The sequence below is a fragment of the Drosophila arizonae genome, chromosome X, assembly GCF_054131065.1.
Source record: "Drosophila arizonae isolate 15081-1271.41 chromosome X, UAZ_ARI_1.0, whole genome shotgun sequence".
Classification (NCBI taxonomy): domain Eukaryota; kingdom Metazoa; phylum Arthropoda; class Insecta; order Diptera; family Drosophilidae; genus Drosophila; species Drosophila arizonae.
In genome coordinates, this window is record NC_142927.1 from 4,532,495 (window position 1) to 4,549,480 (window position 16,986).

Consider the following 16,986-nt stretch of genomic DNA (forward strand, 5'->3'; position numbering starts at 1 on the left):
CTAAATAATTGAAATATCACATTGTGATCACATAAATTCAAATATTTTTAGTGAATTTATTAATATTATATACATATTTAACAAGTGCGCATAAATAGTTTGAATATACAACGATATATCGAAAGCAATCGATTGGCTTGCGCTGTGCAACACTGTCAGGCCTTGTGTCGTCAGCCAACACTTTTTGCAGCTGCAGTACAAAACAATGTTCGCTAGCTACAAAAATTTCTATAAAATTCGTTGAATAAAAGAATTTCTTGAAAAATATACAATTTAGTTGAGTTGCTTCAGTGAGTGCAGTGCTTGTTTATTATACACACACACATACCTACACACAAGAAACACAAAACACACGTATAGCGCGCTCGGATAGCAGTTATCTCTGCCCCTCCCCCCAAATGCCTGTAAAAAATGGCGAATCCGATGCGGAGGGCGACGTCTCTGGCGCAGAGTCGGAGCGCTCGAACTCCAGCCAGGCGCACGACACCTCCGACGAGGAGGAGGAGGAGGCCAATGAGTGCGATTCCGATGATTCCTCCGAAATGGATGCCACCGAAATCGAACTGCGACGCGCAGAACACATCGAAGATTTGGGTACGTACAATTTGGCGCCAATTTAATAAAGTTCTTACTAACTGATATATAATATATGTGTTATATATATGTCTTACAGCCAGCTTAGACCGACAGTTTAGTCAGCTGCGCGAACAGTATTACTGCGAACGCATCAATCACATCGAGCGGCAGCTGGCGGATGTGCGCTCCGGTCGATCCGAGGAATTTGTCCAGCCCCAGAAGGAACTGGACAAAGTCTATCAAACACGCATCGAAGTGGCCGACGTGCTGCGCAAGTTTCGCCTGCAGAATATCGAACACAAATATCTGTCCGAGGAGCAGGCAGCCACCCAACACTACGAGGTGAGTGAATTGAAGTTTCTCGTAACGAATTGATTTGCTAAACAGAGATTCGCCTTCCGTTGCGTGCAGAGCGAGAAACAAATGGCCATAGATAGTCTGCGCGAGGATCTAATGGAGCGCATACGCCGCCTCGAAGAGGATCGCCACAATGTGGACATCTCCTGGGACGATTGGGGCAACGATAAGCGCCAGAGCAAGGTGCGCGGACCTGGACGCAAGAAGGCCGTCACGGTCACCGGACCGTATGTGGTCTACATGCTGCGCGAGGAGGACATTATGGAGGACTGGACGATAATACGTAAAGCACTGAAGCGCTCATCCACAGCCGCTGGCAATGTGACGGCGGCGTCGACGCCCAATCTGGTCGGCATGCCGCTGACGCCGACGGCGATGGCCGGTGCGAATGGATAACGGTGGCGTTCGGCTGCCTACGGCCAGGCGCGCAGCAAGAAGCTCACCTGACGGCAGCGAAAGGTAGCATCGGCTACTAACCGGAATGTCCACTAGTTACATCTGTTACACGATGGTTATGTTTGTAATAATCATGCACGCACGTGTGAGCCTCTATGCTTGACACTACTCTTTTTTTTTGATTGTTTTTTTTTTTTAGTATATAACATTAAGGAAAAGAAAAAACAGCAACAAATGTCAACCCTCAAGCAAATGCAATCCTATACTTTAGTCTATTGTCCAAATTCTAGTATAAATCTTGCATTACACATGATATATATATATATGTATATATATCGTATTGTATATATAGCTATATATAGTTGCCTGCGCTCCTTCTCCTGTGCTGATATCACATCCCCACATTTACATATATATATGTATATCTCAGATCTGTACATTAAATAAAGTCAATTTTTTTCTCATTACCATAAAAGCAAAGCAAACATTTTGCCTAAGCTAGATATTGATATAATATAATTAAGAAATCACACACTTGAGCGGAAAATGAGTGAAAATCGAAACACTTCATAGAAAAATGTTGCAAGTTCGAATCCGCCAAATTTGTTGTATTGTGTCTAGTTAAGGAAACACCGTGAGATCCTGTGCAACAATTTCCCCACATACATGTACATAGATCTATAAGAAATCCACGGGAGTGAAATCAAATTCACTGAATGTTGTGGAAATTTACATGAAACTCTAAATATAAAACTAGTTTATAATATTGCAAATCTTAAGGAACATGTTTTTTTAGACTATGAGCAATATGTTTATCGGAAGCAGAGAATCCATAAAGAACTCACTTGAAGTTGTGAAAAATGGGTGAAAATCGAAGTGTACTTATTGGTGTTTGGGTTCGGACTCGGATCCCTTTGAATAGATCTTGCTTTAGATTAGTTACATTCAGAACAAACTCGGTAAATCTTAACATTTAACTGTTTATTGCAACAAAATTAGAATCCCTTGCTTTTGAGATGCTCCCGCAGCAGATCCACATAGTCGCCATGGATGTGGATCTGGCCGCTCAGCTCGTTGACCCGCGTGGCGCAGAGTTTGCCGTTTCTAGACTGTTCCACGACCTGGCGCAGATCCCGCTCAAGGGCCCAGATATCGCCCTGGATGAGTCGCACGATGGTGAGGCGGCGCTGGCCGCGAAAGCGCGTATTCAGATAGACGGGCACCATGTGGTTCTTGGTGCGCGCCACAAAGTAGCCGCTCTCCTGGCCAGTCGCCGTCTGTGGCTTCCAGCCAGACGGATAGGCTGGCTTTGCGACGGGCTGGGGCACGGTGCGAGGCGGCAGCAGGCGCTCCACGTACTTCCATTCGGGCGGATTGTGCAGCACCTCCACCTCGGGGTACTCTTCGAGTGGCTGCACCTCCCTGGACGAGCGAAAGCTGGACAGGCGAGCGCAGTCCGTGTGCAGCGAACGCACCAGCTGCAAGAGAGCATTTACCATTGGTCAATTAGCAACGATGACAGGCAGGTGGGCGAGTCACTCACCTGTTTCAGTCCCTGCAGCAGCGGCGTGTTAACGATGGCTTTGGCGTTGGCTGCCATTTATAATTATTTCTAGCTGATTTTAGTGAAGAAAAACAAAATGAAAACAACAGCCACAAATTGTGTTACATATGCGCTGTGCGGAACTAGCTGGCGGAATCAGTGATCAGCAGCGTTGCCACTGCGCACGCTGAGTGCTGAAAAGTGGCAGTTTTTGCCAATGCACCAAACGGTAAATTAAATTTGCTAAATATTAAAATATTCTCTAATTAATTAAGCTAACCATAGTGCGTAATAGCAATAAATTATAAAAGCTAATTGCATTACATATGCTCTGACTGGAACTAGTTGCGGAACTGCAGCCGGCACACTAGCTAGCCCACTTTTAGTGTTGTAAAGCGCAACATCTAACTGTTGGCGCCTTTTGTAAATATGTAAATGCACTTAGAGATATCCGTGAGTGTGTGTGTGCATGTGTTTGTGTGCAACAAATGCCGCCAGCGACGTCATCGTTAGAGCTAAAGCTTTTGCAAGCAAACACACACACAGACACACACAAACACAAGCTTATTTTAATCATTAGCGCTGCAGCTACTTTGCCTCTAGTTGTTGTTGTTGTTGCAGTTTTTTGCTGCATTTGATGTTGATTCTAGCAGCAGCAGCAGCAGCAGCCGCCGCAGCCGCTGCCGCAAAACCGTTTTGGCATTGTTTACGTTGCAGCTTTTATTTGTTAGCTTTTTTTGCGCTCAGTTTCAGTTTTCAGTTTTCTCGGCGCTTTCGTTGCGACAAGTTGTTGCTGTGTTTGCCCCAACACACAGCTAAAAAGCAAAACTAAATTTGACAGACGCACAGATTAGTTTGATACCGTTTGTTGCATTCGCAGCTGCTTATTAAGCGGAAGCAAGACCGAGGGAAAGGTAGAAAGAGAGAGAGCGTCAGCGAAACAGAGGCAGTCAGCGAGCGCGCGCAAATTCGAGTGCTTGTTTTTGTTTTCCGTTCTTTTTTTCTCATTCTTTGCTGCTCCCATTTCCTTTGACTAATGTGTTTGGCTGCCATTGTAACGGTGCAGTGTGTCAGTGTTGCAAAGCGCTAGGAGCATGGCTCGCAAGGATGATCCCGTCTTCAATGTGAAATTCGTGCAGCTGGTCGAGAATCAGCCTTGCCTCTGGAACTACACACATCCGGGCTACAGCAAAAAGGAGGAGGTGCAAAAGGCCTGGCAACATGTGGCCAATGAAATAAAGGACACAGGTGCATATAATTACACACACACATAGACAGACAACGTGCGTGCGTGTGTGTGTGTGTGTGCAGCAGGCAAAACTTTTCATTTCTACTGCACTTGTAGATTTCCATTTCCATATTCGTTTATTTCTGCTTTTTTTTTGCAATTGCGTGCTCATTTGCTGTACGCGCGTGTGTGTGTGTGTGTGCTGGCGCGCGCGCCTATGATGCAAGCTTTTTGCCTGCGTGTGTGTGTATGTGTGTGTTCAATGCAATCGCAATTTGTAGTCGTGCCAACTCGCTTGCACTTAATGCTTTAAATGCCTCTTAGCATGCATGCGTGTGTATGTGTGTGTGTGTGTGTGTGTGTAGGTGTGTCACTGTGTCACACACAGCAATAGCTGCGCGCGGCGTTTGCATGCAATTAGTTTTGTTGTTGTTGTTTTTGCTATTGCTATTGCTGCTGTTGCTGCAGCTGCTTTTGGCATGAAATTAAAAAAGTTCAGCAACTGCAGCGCAGTGGAAATACCCTGCATGCATTTACATACATACGCATGTATTTATGTATGCACGTTTCTCTGTTACTTGGCGGCATTTGCCAACACTTGTTGCCGACCACAGATCCCCGACCGCTTCTTGCATTGTGCAGCACTGCACATTCTCCTTGGCAGCAGCACACTGAGCCAAGTCGAGCCGCTTCGAGCTGAACTGAACTGGGTTATGAGCTTTTTTGATTGGCCAATTAAATGTTCATTTTCATATGTTGAATTTGGTTCCACTTAAAAGTTCCGCTCAGCGGTTGCTGCACACACACACACACACAAACATACACACATGCGCATGCATACGTTATGCAGCACTGGCATTAATTCGGTTCTGCTAAAGGATTTGACAACAAAATTAGGTTAGGGCTGGCATGAGAGGAGGCGCTGGGCGTTAAGGCTGGCATTAATTGTTGCTGTAATTGAATTCTTAAGTAAATTTTAATGGCGAAGCTATTTGTCTGAAGCACAATTTTTTAAGCGCATATTACATATAGCTAAATTACTTCATATAGATTATTTAGTGCTATGTTTATTGATTATATTTGCTATAGCTTAAACTTTTCGGATAGATAGGCAGCTTTATTAGATTTTGCTTTTGCGTATATAGAGTATATCAAATCTGAATTGCCTTACGCATTTGCTATATGGAGTATTATTCCTTATTGGGAAGGATGTGCCGCAAATGAATAGATAGCAGAGTATTCGGAATATTCCTTCCTTTCGTTCCGAACACTCCGAATAATCGTTCCTTTCGTTCCGAATGCTCGAAATACAGTGAACTCTTCCTCTCCTCTCATTTCTACTCCTTGACATGTTATTCTGAATCTCTTCCGTCACTCCGAAAACTCCAGCCTTCTTCCCCAAGGTTACTCATACTCTTCCTTCTAGAATACCTCTCCTCATTGAATTCACAATATTAGTTATTATATTAATATAAAATCATTACTCCTAAACTTCTTTTTATTCCAAAATAATACCAAATTTAATATCTCCCTTCGAATCATCTCAATTTCAGTTCGGAACTCGCGTGAGCGTTGGCGCACCATTCGGAGTAGCTTCCTGCGATCCCTGAAGCTGGCGCGCACCCAGACGGGTCGCGGCAAGCGCAAATACTACTTGTCCAAGTATCTGCAGTTTCTGATACCCTACACAAAGTCGCGCGCCTGTCACAAGCAGCTGCCGCTCGGCCAGCCGCCCAATCCCAATCCCAATCCCAATCCCAGCTCGAATCTCAATGCGAATTCGAACTCGAGCTCGAGCCCGAGCGGCGGCATGGTGCTGCGCAAGCCGAGCACCTCGGCGACAACGGCGGCAGCGGCGGCCACATATCTGACGCGCATCGGCCACATGCGACTCCTGGAGCAGCATCATCACCAGCAGCAACAGCAGCAACAGCAACAACAGCAGCAACAGCAACAGCAGCAGCATCAATTGCATCAACAAGAGCTGCAGGAGCTGGAGCGAGAACGGGAGCGGGAGCAGCAACGCCATCATCAGCAGGAGGAGGACACCAAAGACAGCAATGGCAGCCACGAGGATGAGGAGGAGGAGGCGGCAGAGTCACACGACGAGCAGGACGACCACCACCCGCAGGAGGCAGCAGCAGCTCTCTCGCCCCTGCGACTGCAGGCCATCAAAGTGGAGCACCAGCAGCACCAGCCGCAGGGCACAGATAAGATTGTTGCTGCTGCTGTGGGTGCACAGCATTCGCTCGTCACGTTGCCCGTTTCGATGGCGGCGGCGCTGCGCAACAACATGGACTGGACGATGGCCGAGTGGCTCAAAGGCAGCGCCAACCAGTTGCACTACAACAGCAACACCGGCAACACCAACAGCAACAACAACAACAACAACAACAGCAGCAGCAATTGCAATAATCTGACAGCAACGCCACCAGGTGCAAGCACACCTGCGCCCGCTGCTGCGTCAGCGCCGGCGTCGGCAGCGCCAACACCTGGCCTGACGCTCGCTCAGCCCGACGCCGATTATTCGTTTTTAATCAGCCTGCATCCATATCTGAAAGAAATGAGCGGCAAACAGAATCGTCGATTTAGGCAAAAGGTCGTAGGGCTCATTGACAATGTGCTGGACAATTTGGATGTATAGCAAAACAAAAAAACAAAAAAGAAAACATAAACAGAAAATAAATATAACAACCGACAGTGCCCATTTGTTAAATATAATAGCAATTAAATGAATTTGTATTGTTTTTTTGTTAAAGTTACACATACATAAAAACACTCACATACACACATATTTGTTAAATGTAAAACAGAATATAAGAAGAAAATGTCATGCAATGCAAAATAAAACGCTTTTCACAAAGATCAAAACAAATTCAAATTTAAATTTTAGTCGCATTTTGCAGCACTACGCTGCGGAGCTGAGTGCTGCCAGACTTTCAGCAGCACAAACAAAAAGGAAAGCAAAAAGTAAACAGCAAATTCAAATTTAAATTTTTGGCGCACATCTGTACGTTGCCAGACTGCTAGAAAAATAAAAGAAACACACAAAAAAACAAATATAAATAGAAAAATATATACATATTTTTGCAAAATTGAATTTCACAAAAATAAACTAAGCAAATTCAAATAAAATTCTTTGTCTCATTTTACAGCACTACACCGCAGCAGCGCTGCCAGACTGTTCGGACCGCGCAACAGCTGCTATGTTGTTCCCTGGCGCTGTGGCAGCACTGTCCCAGCAATTATTTGAGATTAAAACAAAAAAGCGCAATGTTAACAATAATGGCATATTAGTAACGTGCAGACCTAACTAACATTCCTCATTTGAATTAACGTAGGTAGCTCAGCACGCGGCTGTATGTGTATGTGTGTGTGGCGCACGTGTGTGCGTGTAACGTGTGCATGTGATGTAATTTGCTGTGCAGATAACGCAAAGTCTACAAAAAGCTATTGTTAAATGTTGATAATTCTTATATAAAAGCAACGCCGTGCACACACACATACACACACATGGAGTCACATTGATTTTTGGAGAAAGTTAATTGTTGTATGAAATTGTCAATGTAACGGCACATTCTATTCAGGTTGCCAGAGCCAATACCTTGCCACACGAGCGTGAGAGAGAAAGAGAGAGAGAGTGAGAGCAGGAGTGAAGCAGCTGCAGGCGCAACTTATTAATTCTTGATAATTCGACAGCAAAATGCATAAATGCTGCATTCAGACACAGACACAGCAGACCACGCTAACAAAGTCCACAGCATTCAGCAAAAAGAAGAAGATTCGCAGCAATTGTAACGGTAACAGCAACGGTATCGGTGGCAAGAGCATTATGTCCAATTGCCATAGCAATGATGGAGACGACAATCACACTGATGCCGATGCCACCTGCCCCGTAGCCATCACAGACGCCACTCGGGACCACATCAAGCGTCGCGTCCGCACGGCGTACGAGTTCTTTGACCAGACGCTGATGCAGTACAAGATCGCTCAGTTGATATTCTGCTTCAATGGCGGCAAGGACTGCACAGTGCTGCTCGATCTGCTGATGGGCTACTGCGCCCAGCGGAACATCGACAGCGGCCAGATACCGATGCTCTACATTGAGTCGGACGATTCGTTCGAGGAGATCGACGACTTTGTCCAGCACTGTGTGAGGCGCTACAAGGTGAAGCTCATCAAGTACAAGGACTCGCTGAAGGTAGCGCTCACCCAGATGACCCACGACATGCCGCTCATCAAGGCCGTCTTTGTGGGCAGCCGCAATACAGATCCCTATTGCGACAAGCTGAAAGCGATGCAGGTAAAGCTCCGCCTGCCGCCAGGAGTGGCCCCATCTCCATTCCCTTTCCATTCGTCATTCTAATTGCAACTCGATTTGTTACAGAAAACGGACAGCGATTGGCCGGACATGATGCGACTGAATCCGCTGCTGGAATGGAGCTACCACGACATCTGGCACTACATCCACATGTACAAGGTGCCCTACTGCAGTCTCTATGCGCGGGGCTACACATCGATTGGCTACAAGTCCAACACCTTTCCCAATCCGCATTTGCTCTGCGCCGAGTGTGCGGCGGCCGGAGCAGAGGCTGCCACGCCCTGCTATCGGCCCGCCTGGGAGCTGGCCGATCCCACAATGGAACGGGCGGGACGACACAGTTCCAAATAGTCGCAAAAAGCTAAAACTGGCTAATCATAGTGCAATTGTATTGTAAATAACTACTATATATATATTGATTTATATATATATATATCTTATCCTTTTTAAAACTTTTTTTTTTAATTGAAAGAATTATGTAGACATAAATTTGTATACAAAGCGGAACGTACTCACTATATATATATCTATACGTGCATATGTATATCTAGTTCTCATTTGTATGATATATATCACGTATGCATATATATATTCATATATCAGCTTTACCTTAAGCTTTATAATTGGCATTCATTTCAGTTCGTGTAACTTTTTTGTTGCAGCTGTTGATTTTCTTCTCTAAAATTATAAATTGCAAGTCGAGTCAGATATATACATACATACATATACATATGCGAGTTAGTTATCTATATGTATTTATGTTTGTATTTCAAAGTATAAGCTTTGCTTGCACCGTAAAGTCTGCTGTCTCAGCTTTACAGTCGCTTAACATTTAACGGCAGCTTAAGTTAACATGCATGTCCAATGCTTACAGCTAGTTGTATGCTAAGTGCTCTTAACGTTTGTAAATAGGAAATACAGTTCTATGTTTTTTAATTGAAAAAAATAATGGAAATAAAATATGAATCATGTGTAGCACACATTTTAAAAGAGCTGTTCTACAAAGTCTAAGAATATATAGTACGGTCTAAATCATGGTCAATCTGTTATACAATATTTTACAAGCAGAAGTACTTTAACTGTTATACAAAATGAAAGAATATGCCTCAACTGTTCTCAGGGTTATGACTAGTCTGTTATACAATGATATATAGTCATGTTCCATCTGTTATACAATATCTAGCTAGCTTCACTTATAGCTAGATATTTCCATACATTAACTGTCATATTATAACTAAGTTTCAGCTGTAGTTAAACTTAAGTTTATATAACAGTTTGTTTTCTAGTGCTACACAAGCTTATATAACAGTTTTTCTTAGATGTATCAAAGCTTTAACTGTCATACTAATTTAACTGAAGTTTATATACCAGTTTTCTTCATAGTGCTATACAAGCTTATATAACAGTTTTTCTATCTTATAGTTATACAATATTTATACGCAGTCTATAAATAAATGTATACCACAGCTAATTGTACAGAAGTTATTCTCAATCTGTTATACAATTTCGTACCGACTTCATAGTTTGAATTTTTCACAAACTGTTATACAACTTGTAGACCAGATTATACAATTTGTTATATCTCAGCTATAACTAGATGAGTGCAAACTGTTATACAGTGTTCACAATATGTCATCTTTTTGGCTGTAGCGGGAGTTCACTGTACTCCATTCGGCTGGAGTGAGTCGAATCGTAGATATTCGGAGATCTGCGTCGCCTGCTGCCTCTTGTCGGCGATGCGGGATCCGAACTGGATGGCGCGCTTCTTCAGCAGCGTCGCATCGCGCAGCCCCAGGCGGTGGCCATAGAGGCGCAGCAGCAGCTTATCGCCGACGCCCTCGGGCAGGGCGTAGCAGCAGCGCTGCTGCGGCGCCAGCGAGCGCACGAACTGCGCCAGATGCTCCTCGATGAAGGGCGCTCGCGCCGTCTTGCCGCAGTCAGCGATGATGCGATCGTCGCGCGCCAGATTGCGTGCGGGTATGCGCTGCCAGTCCATCTCCAGCTCCTGGCGCAGCGCCAGCTCTCGCGAAGCGGCGCTGGGCCCAGCGCGACGCCAGGCATTGCGATGCCTCGAGTAGCCGCCAAAGAGCTCGTCGGCGCCGCTGCCCAGGAGCGCTACGCGTGCGGTCGAGTCGGCTGCGGCGGCAGCAAACCAAAAGGCGCAGCCCAGGGACTCGTCCAGCACCGTTTGCAGCGGATAGATGAGCTGGCGGATGTGCGCCGCGAGCTGTTGCTGCAGCTGCTCTCGGCTGACGTTCACCTGCAGCAGCTGCCAGCTGCGCTGCGGGCAGAGGCGCTGCAACTCGAGCAGCGATTGCAGCGATGTTTGGCGATCCGGCACGCTCCAGCTCTGATCCGCAGCGCCGGCCACGCGCTCGAACGCCACATTGATGAGCTCGATGGGCTCCGAGGGGGGCACATATTTGTCGGCGAGTACGGCTAGAATGCTGCAGTCTATGCCGCCCGAGAAAAGGATGCAGATCTTGGCATGCGAGCACCTGCCACTGCCACTGTCACCACACAGCCGGCAAACGGGTGCCGTGTGCAGCACGCGCGCAGCCACCGACCGTTGGAGCAGCTCGTCCAGTTTGCTCAACGCCTGCTGCACGGCTTCATTTCCCAGCAGTCGCTCGTGGAGCAGCTCCAAGGGGATGTCACCCGCTGCTAAGGCATACAGATCAAAGCTGCTCACCTGCAGCAACTTGTCCAGCAGCCAGGACGGCGCAATGGTCTGCCCCAGCCGCATGCTCCACTCCATGGCCGTCTGCAAGGTGGAGAGCTGTTGCTGCATCTGCTCGTTTAGCGGTTGCCAGGGATACAGGCAACACTCGTTGAGCTGCGCCAAGCGCAGCTTGTACAGACCGAGCGGTGGTAGCTCCAGGGCAGCTGTGGCCATGTGCTCCAGCACGGGGCACGAAGTGCTCATCAGTTTCAGGCAATTGTTCGGGTGGCGTTCAATGATGAGCGAATTGCGGCCCAGGGCATCGCGGCAAAAGTATAGCGCCTTCTCACGTCTGCCAGTATAGCTTTATTACTATAGCTCTGTACAGGGTATGTTATAGTGTCATACTCACCTGTTGTACAGTATAAGGCAGTATGGTCCTTCCAGCTGCTGCAGCAGCGCCAGCAGCTGCTCATCCTCGTTCATGTTGCATTTGTTCAGCTCTTTTATCAGCCAGGCGCTGTCCGCCTCGCTCTTCAGTTTCTTTTCATCCAAATTGTAGAGATCGCCATTGAAAAGCAGCACCAAATCGTTTTCGACTAGCGGCTGCTTTTGCGGTGCAGCGCCTTGTTGCCATAGCACGTTGCCGGCCAGCAGCACATTGTCAACTATGAGTTTATCCTGGACGTCCGGCCCGCGATTGTGGAGTAGCTCTTCCAAAGCGCTATGTAAATGACAACTAACGTCATTATTTTGCCCAATTGCACAAAAAATGCCGCACATTTCAATTCAAATTGTAAACATTGTAATTAGCATGTGCTTGCGAACCAGCTCAATTGAGTGATTTGTGCTTAACAGCGCCATTTTGAGTACAAACAAACTTAAAAGTCTTGTTAATCATTTAATTTACAGCCTGCATGAATATAAATTTGTAAAATATTAAATATATTAGAAGTATCGCATATAGCCAATAAGAATCGGAATAAAAGAAAATAAAATATTTAATCAGCCGTTAGTGTTTACAGAACAGAATAATGTTAGCTTTTGCCAGTACTGCTATGAATTAGTTCTCTTGTGAACTTTTTTGGGCAACAGCTGATTTCAAAATTTGGCAACCATAATTTACAAACATTTTCATAACTAAAATAAGCATGTTTTTAATATAAATTTTCGATTTTTTTTTTTTTTTTTGCTATAAATTATATAAGAAATTATGAAAAAGCCTTCTAATTAAAATTAAGCTTATCAAACTGTACATGCATTAACAGAACTGTTAACACTTTTACGCTTTTGCCAACACTGCCATGACCCATGTGCAATTGAACGAGTTAAACATATTTGGCCAACAGCTGATTTTGAATTTCGCAACAATCGTGCAAGTTTATTTATTTACGTTTACGTAACTGAATTACAAACGACGTTTTTCCATTTTAGACACAACTTTCGTCCGTGCCAACGCACACAGATGCCGTAGAGCATCACAAGTTGCAGAAGTCTGACGCCAGCGCCATTAACGACCGGCAACAAGAGCGAATAAACAAAACAAACAACAAAAGCGACAACAACAGCAACAATTGATCGCCCACTCGTTTGTGAAGTGGTCAAACGAGATGACACGGTCGGCGCAAGACGTGCTGGGCGTACTGCGCGGTCTGCAAATAGTTGCGGAGGCGTGCGGACGCGAGCATCTGTCGCTGACTAAGCATCTGTGGAGCAACTCGAGTGTGCGCGAACTGATCTCAGTGAATGTGAGTCAGACGGTGGACGCGTTGCGTGAGGCCAGCGAACATCCGAGCGACCGACTGCGCAAGGCTCAAGAACTGATCCAGGAGACCGGCGAACGGGGCTACGTTGTCGCTCACGGCCTGTGCCAGCTGCTGGAGACCAAATTGCCGTGCGACCTAAGCACGTTACAGCGCCTCAATTGGCAGCCGAGTGGCTCGGGCAGCGGTGCAGCTGGTGAGGCGACAGCTGGCAGCACGGCCGGCGGTCAGGGCCAGCGGTCGAGCCGCAGCCATCTGGATGGTGCCGACGCATCCACCGTGGATATCTCGTCCATAACGCTGCTCGAATTCGAGGAGATCCTCTCCAAGCGCAACATGAACCGCAACGTCAGCCTGCGCACGCCCAACACGCAGACCAAGCAGCTGCCCACACCCGATCCGAAGGCAGCCCAGCACAAGGCAACACCTATCCCACCTGAGCCCGTTGGCGGCGACGGCATCTTGGCCAAGGACACCGAATATGTGGACAATCTGATGCGATTTGTGGCCGGCAGCTCGACGGTTTCTGCGGCCGAAACAGCCGGAAATAAGGGTAGGCATGCGGAACGTTTTCCATATTTCCTTTGTTTCAATTCCATTTTGAGTGAATCTGCATCCGGCGTTCCAATTTCATTTGCTTCCCTGAAATCGGACCTTTACAAGCGAGAAACTCATTTGGAGTAAATCCTCATATGATCATTGCCGGTGTGCCATTTCCATTTGTTCCCCTAAAATCTCACTCTCACTCTTAGAGACTAAGTTTTATAAAAATTTCATTTCTCCAATTCCATTTCGTTGCATGCTGAGCGAATCTAAATTTAATGCGAATCGGCACTGCCCTAATTCCAATTCTATTTTGAGTTAGCCTTCATATGCATTGCCTCTGCTCACATTTCATTTATATTGCTTTGGGGTAAATCTTCATAGGCATTGCTTGTGCTCCGATTCCAAATGTTTCCCTTGAAACACGCTGTATGTAGTATGTTTCACTTTCCAATCGTTTCTGTGACTAAGTTTGTTTTGTCGTGTTTCAATTTCAAATGTGTTGCACTTCAATGCAATTCTTATGGATTGCAGTTATTATGTTTCACATTCCATGTGTTTCACTTTTATTTCCACGGTTCTCTTTACCTCAATAGTTCAATTCTTCGCATTTCATTTCCATTCGATACGAAATTGTGCACACTTACAGCTCTAGCCTGGCCCCGCCCCCTGCCCTAAGAAGGCATTGGATTGGCTTTGTGCTAGCTTTCAGTTTTTCGACTAGTTTGATTGTCAGTTCCATTTGTTTTTCCACTCAAAATGAAATCGATTCGAGCGAAATTTCCATTTCTTTCGCGCCATGCTTTACATCTGACATGTTGCACATTTCTAGCTGCTGCAGCTGCTCCGCCGGCCAAGGAATCGACGCTGCCGGAGCTGAGCAAGGTGGCCAAGCAGCGGCGGGTGCCGGCGTCGCGCCTGGGACGGATGGCCTCGTTTGGCGGCCTGTTCGCCGGCCTGGGCCTGGGCACCATCAATGAGCTGACCAAGGGCGCCCTCGGCCTGGGCGGATCGACGAACATGCGCGACGCCCTGCTCAGTCCGGCGAACGCGGAGAGAATTGTGGACACGCTGTGCAAGGTGCGCGGTGCAGCATTGAAGATCGGCCAAATCCTCAGCATACAGGACACGAACGTGGTCTCGCCGCAGCTGGCCAAGGCGTTCGAGCGTGTCCGGCAGGCGGCCGACTATATGCCCGACTGGCAGGTGGAGCGCGTGATGACCACCCAACTGGGGCCCGACTGGCGGAAGCGTTTGCGCACCTTCGACGACAAGCCGTTCGCGGCGGCTTCCATCGGGCAGGTGCATCGGGCCACGCTGCTGGACGGCATGGAGGTGGCCATCAAAATCCAATATCCCGGCGTTGCCCAGAGCATCGAGAGCGACATCGACAATCTCGTTGGCATGCTCAAGGTGTGGGACGTCTTCCCCCAGGGCTTCTTCATCGACAATGTGGTGCGTGTGGCCAAGCGCGAGCTCCAATGGGAGGTGGACTATGCACGCGAGGCGGAATATACGGAGAAGTTCCGACAGATGATATCGCCCTACAAGGAGTATTATGTGCCCAAGGTGGTGCGTGAACTGACCACCGCCAGTGTGCTCACCACGGAACTGGTTCCGGGAGTGCCACTCGACAAGTGCTTTGAGCTCAGGTGAGTGCTGGATTAGAGGTGGATCTAATTACTAATCTCTCTTGAGTTGCAGCTGTGAACCAGTAGTTCACTAGTTCCAAAAGTGTAATTTTGGAGAGACAGTCGTAGATTTGCAGTTCTCTCAGATGATACGATTGAATAGGCAAAAAACCGGCTCATTTTTTACAAGTTCCGAACGAAAATCTCCTGTCTATCCATTCCTGCCACTGACTATACTTATATACCTTACTATATTCATATACCTTAGACAATGCAACTGATCAGACAAGATAAGCTCTACTTCTCCACTGGCTCACTTTTGAGTCTAAATATTGCAATGGTTCATTTTAAAGTTCATGTACCTCACTGACTCCAGTAAAGCCTCAATATCCATTACGTCATTATTATTCGCTGTTCAATGTAATTCCTTTAAGCTGATGTCATTGATTAGACAAAGACAGATACACATGTAGCTGGTTCATTTTGTTGCATCTAGTTCTCAGTTCAATATTTTTCTTACCGACATGATTCGCTATGCGACACAATTTTTTTGAACTAGTTCATATGTTATTTTCCACTAGTTCCAGATAAAAGAATTATTATCGCGGAACTGGTATTCAGCTTATCCTAGAAATGCATTTGAGCTTTCTTTTGTCTCTTGCCAACTTTTAAAGCTTAAGGTTTCGCACTCGTGACTATTTAACCAACCCGTTTGTCCCGAAATTTAATTATTTATTTAATTATTCATTCTTAATCCTAATTCTGTTTAACCTCACTTTATTCTCCGTTAGCCCTGACTTTCCTAATTCCTGCTACTTTTTGAGTCTATTAACATCTCATTCTTCTATCTTAGTCCTATTTAACCTCACTTTTTTCTCTCTAACCCATATTTGACCTTAATAATTGAATTTTTAGCCCGGTTTAGCCTTAATCTTTGCTCCTCCACCCAATTTAAGTTCACTTTTCTCTCTCAAAACTCTATTTAAACTCTCTTTTTCACTATTAATCCTCTCTCCAGCTATGATCATCGCGCTCACATCGCCGCCTCGGTACTAAAGCTCTGCCTTCGCGAGCTCTTCGAGATCGAGTGCATGCAAACGGATCCGAACTGGTCGAATTTCCTGTACGATGTGAACAGTCGACGCTTGATGCTGATCGACTTTGGTTCGACGCGCTTCTACAAGCACGAGTTCATCCGGAACTATCGCCAGGTGATCATCAGTGCGGCGCAGAACAATCGCAGCGGCGTCCTCGAGATGTCGCGCAAGATGGGCTTCCTCACCGGCTACGAGACGAAGCAAATGGAGCAGGCGCATGTCGATGCGGTGATGATCCTCGGCGAGATCTTTCGCTACGACGGCGACTTTGACTTCGGCAAGCAGAACACGACGGAGAGATTGGCCGCCCTGGTGCCAACGATGGTGGCGCATCGCCTCTGCCCGCCGCCGGAGGAGATCTACTCCATCCATCGCAAGCTGTCGGGCATCTTTTTGCTCTGCGCTCGTCTCAATGTCCGCATGAACTGTGTGCCCTTCTACAAGGACATTATACTGGGCAAGTTCAAGGATTAAGCCAGGATTTGTTTTCTTTTAATTTTTTTTTTTCGCTATTGTGTTTGGCATGCAAACAAAATGCTCATAGTCTCTGTTACTGGCCACTAAAGGGAAAACGAAATGTAATTGATTAGCAAACAGTTAACTTTATAATTTTAGAAAGGTTGCGGAATAAATAACAAAACCTTAATTTTCCTTTTTCCTATTAATCTAACGGAAAAATATTCTGTAGTTCATTTGTAAAACGGAATCAGTAAGCCCATAAGTGAGTAACTGTATTTTCTGTAATATATATATAAATAAAAAAGGTTAATACTGTTTAATACCCATTAGAAAATATATGTTTTGAGTATTAAATTAATTGATACTTAAATAATCAATAATATTTAATTTTATTACATAAATCGTCGAAG

The 16,986-nt window shown here is 46.0% G+C and overlaps 5 protein-coding genes across 10 annotated transcripts; 3 read left to right on the plus strand and 2 right to left on the minus strand.

Moving 5' to 3' along the window:
- Nucleotides 1-19: 19 nt before the first annotated feature.
- Nucleotides 20-2,200, plus strand: Brms1 (breast cancer metastasis-suppressor 1-like protein). Its single transcript, XM_018016280.2, has 3 exons — nt 20-594; nt 674-918; nt 988-2,200. The coding sequence occupies exons 1-3, from the start codon at nt 399-401 to the stop codon at nt 1,327-1,329; spliced, it is 783 nt and encodes a 260-aa protein (XP_017871769.1). The 5' UTR covers nt 20-398; the 3' UTR covers nt 1,330-2,200.
- Nucleotides 2,201-2,295: 95 nt separating this feature from the next.
- mRpL49 (mitochondrial ribosomal protein L49) lies at nt 2,296-3,053 on the minus strand. The gene is made up of 2 exons (XM_018016281.2): nt 2,873-3,053; nt 2,296-2,807 (listed from the first exon to the last, which is right to left on the minus strand). The coding sequence occupies exons 1-2, from the start codon at nt 2,927-2,929 to the stop codon at nt 2,325-2,327; spliced, it is 540 nt and encodes a 179-aa protein (XP_017871770.1). The 5' UTR covers nt 2,930-3,053; the 3' UTR covers nt 2,296-2,324.
- A 571-nt stretch (nt 3,054-3,624) lies between these two features.
- On the plus strand, nt 3,625-9,401 carry LOC108619604 (Flavin adenine dinucleotide synthetase 1). 5 transcript variants are annotated; one of them, XM_089475912.1, is made up of 4 exons: nt 3,625-4,120; nt 5,654-6,541; nt 8,000-8,403; nt 8,488-9,401. In XM_089475912.1, the coding sequence occupies exons 1-4, from the start codon at nt 3,967-3,969 to the stop codon at nt 8,770-8,772; spliced, it is 1,731 nt and encodes a 576-aa protein (XP_089332038.1). In that variant the 5' UTR covers nt 3,625-3,966; the 3' UTR covers nt 8,773-9,401. The 5 variants fall into 5 exon arrangements, with proteins under 5 accessions (XP_089332038.1, XP_089332037.1, XP_089332036.1 ...); XM_089475911.1 differs by lacking the exons at nt 3,625-4,120; nt 5,654-6,541 and adding exons at nt 7,246-7,441; nt 7,688-7,740 and having other exon boundaries at nt 7,800-8,403; XM_089475910.1 differs by lacking the exons at nt 3,625-4,120; nt 5,654-6,541 and adding exons at nt 7,247-7,437; nt 7,688-7,740 and having other exon boundaries at nt 7,800-8,403.
- Nucleotides 9,164-12,046, minus strand: LOC108619599 (asparagine synthetase domain-containing protein CG17486). The gene is made up of 2 exons (XM_018016269.2): nt 11,496-12,046; nt 9,164-11,435 (listed from the first exon to the last, which is right to left on the minus strand). Exons 1-2 carry the CDS (start codon nt 11,864-11,866, stop codon nt 10,079-10,081), a joined length of 1,728 nt encoding a protein of 575 aa, XP_017871758.1. The 5' UTR covers nt 11,867-12,046; the 3' UTR covers nt 9,164-10,078.
- A 182-nt stretch (nt 12,047-12,228) lies between these two features.
- On the plus strand, nt 12,229-16,763 carry Coq8 (ubiquinone biosynthesis protein COQ8, mitochondrial). 2 transcript variants are annotated; one of them, XM_089475900.1, is made up of 4 exons: nt 12,229-12,456; nt 12,518-13,399; nt 14,222-15,041; nt 16,039-16,763. In XM_089475900.1, exons 2-4 carry the CDS (start codon nt 12,694-12,696, stop codon nt 16,589-16,591), a joined length of 2,079 nt encoding a protein of 692 aa, XP_089332026.1. In that variant the 5' UTR covers nt 12,229-12,456; nt 12,518-12,693; the 3' UTR covers nt 16,592-16,763. The 2 variants fall into 2 exon arrangements, with proteins under 2 accessions (XP_089332026.1, XP_017871757.1); XM_018016268.2 differs by having other exon boundaries at nt 12,229-13,399.
- Nucleotides 16,764-16,986: the final 223 nt, after the last annotated feature.

Bases quoted from the DNA above. Each gene is read 5' to 3' on its own strand.
- mRpL49 (XM_018016281.2), bottom strand. From the start codon at position 2,929: ATGGCAGCCAACGCCAAAGCCATCGTTAACACGCCGCTGCTGCAGGGA. The intron at 2,808-2,872 runs GTGAGTGACTCG...GCTCTCTTGCAG, and splicing joins TGCTGCAGGGACTGAAACAG to CTGGTGCGTTCGCTGCACAC.
- Brms1 (XM_018016280.2), top strand. From the start codon at position 399: ATGCCTGTAAAAAATGGCGAATCCGATGCGGAGGGCGACGTCTCTGGC. The intron at 595-673 runs GTACGTACAATT...TATGTCTTACAG, and splicing joins AGAACACATCGAAGATTTGG to CCAGCTTAGACCGACAGTTT. The intron at 919-987 runs GTGAGTGAATTG...CGTTGCGTGCAG, and splicing joins CAGCCACCCAACACTACGAG to AGCGAGAAACAAATGGCCAT.
- Coq8 (XM_018016268.2), top strand. From the start codon at position 12,694: ATGACACGGTCGGCGCAAGACGTGCTGGGCGTACTGCGCGGTCTGCAA. The intron at 13,400-14,221 runs GTAGGCATGCGG...GCACATTTCTAG, and splicing joins CGAAACAGCCGGAAATAAGG to CTGCTGCAGCTGCTCCGCCG. The intron at 15,042-16,038 runs GTGAGTGCTGGA...TCCTCTCTCCAG, and splicing joins GACAAGTGCTTTGAGCTCAG to CTATGATCATCGCGCTCACA.
- LOC108619599 (XM_018016269.2), bottom strand. From the start codon at position 11,866: ATGTGCGGCATTTTTTGTGCAATTGGGCAAAATAATGACGTTAGTTGT. The intron at 11,436-11,495 runs GTGAGTATGACA...CTATACTGGCAG, and splicing joins TGCCTTATACTGTACAACAG to ACGTGAGAAGGCGCTATACT.
- LOC108619604 (XM_089475912.1), top strand. From the start codon at position 3,967: ATGGCTCGCAAGGATGATCCCGTCTTCAATGTGAAATTCGTGCAGCTG. The intron at 4,121-5,653 runs GTGCATATAATT...TCTCAATTTCAG, and splicing joins CAATGAAATAAAGGACACAG to TTCGGAACTCGCGTGAGCGT. The intron at 6,542-7,999 runs GCACACCTGCGC...CCTGCCCCGTAG, and splicing joins AGCAACGCCACCAGGTGCAA to CCATCACAGACGCCACTCGG.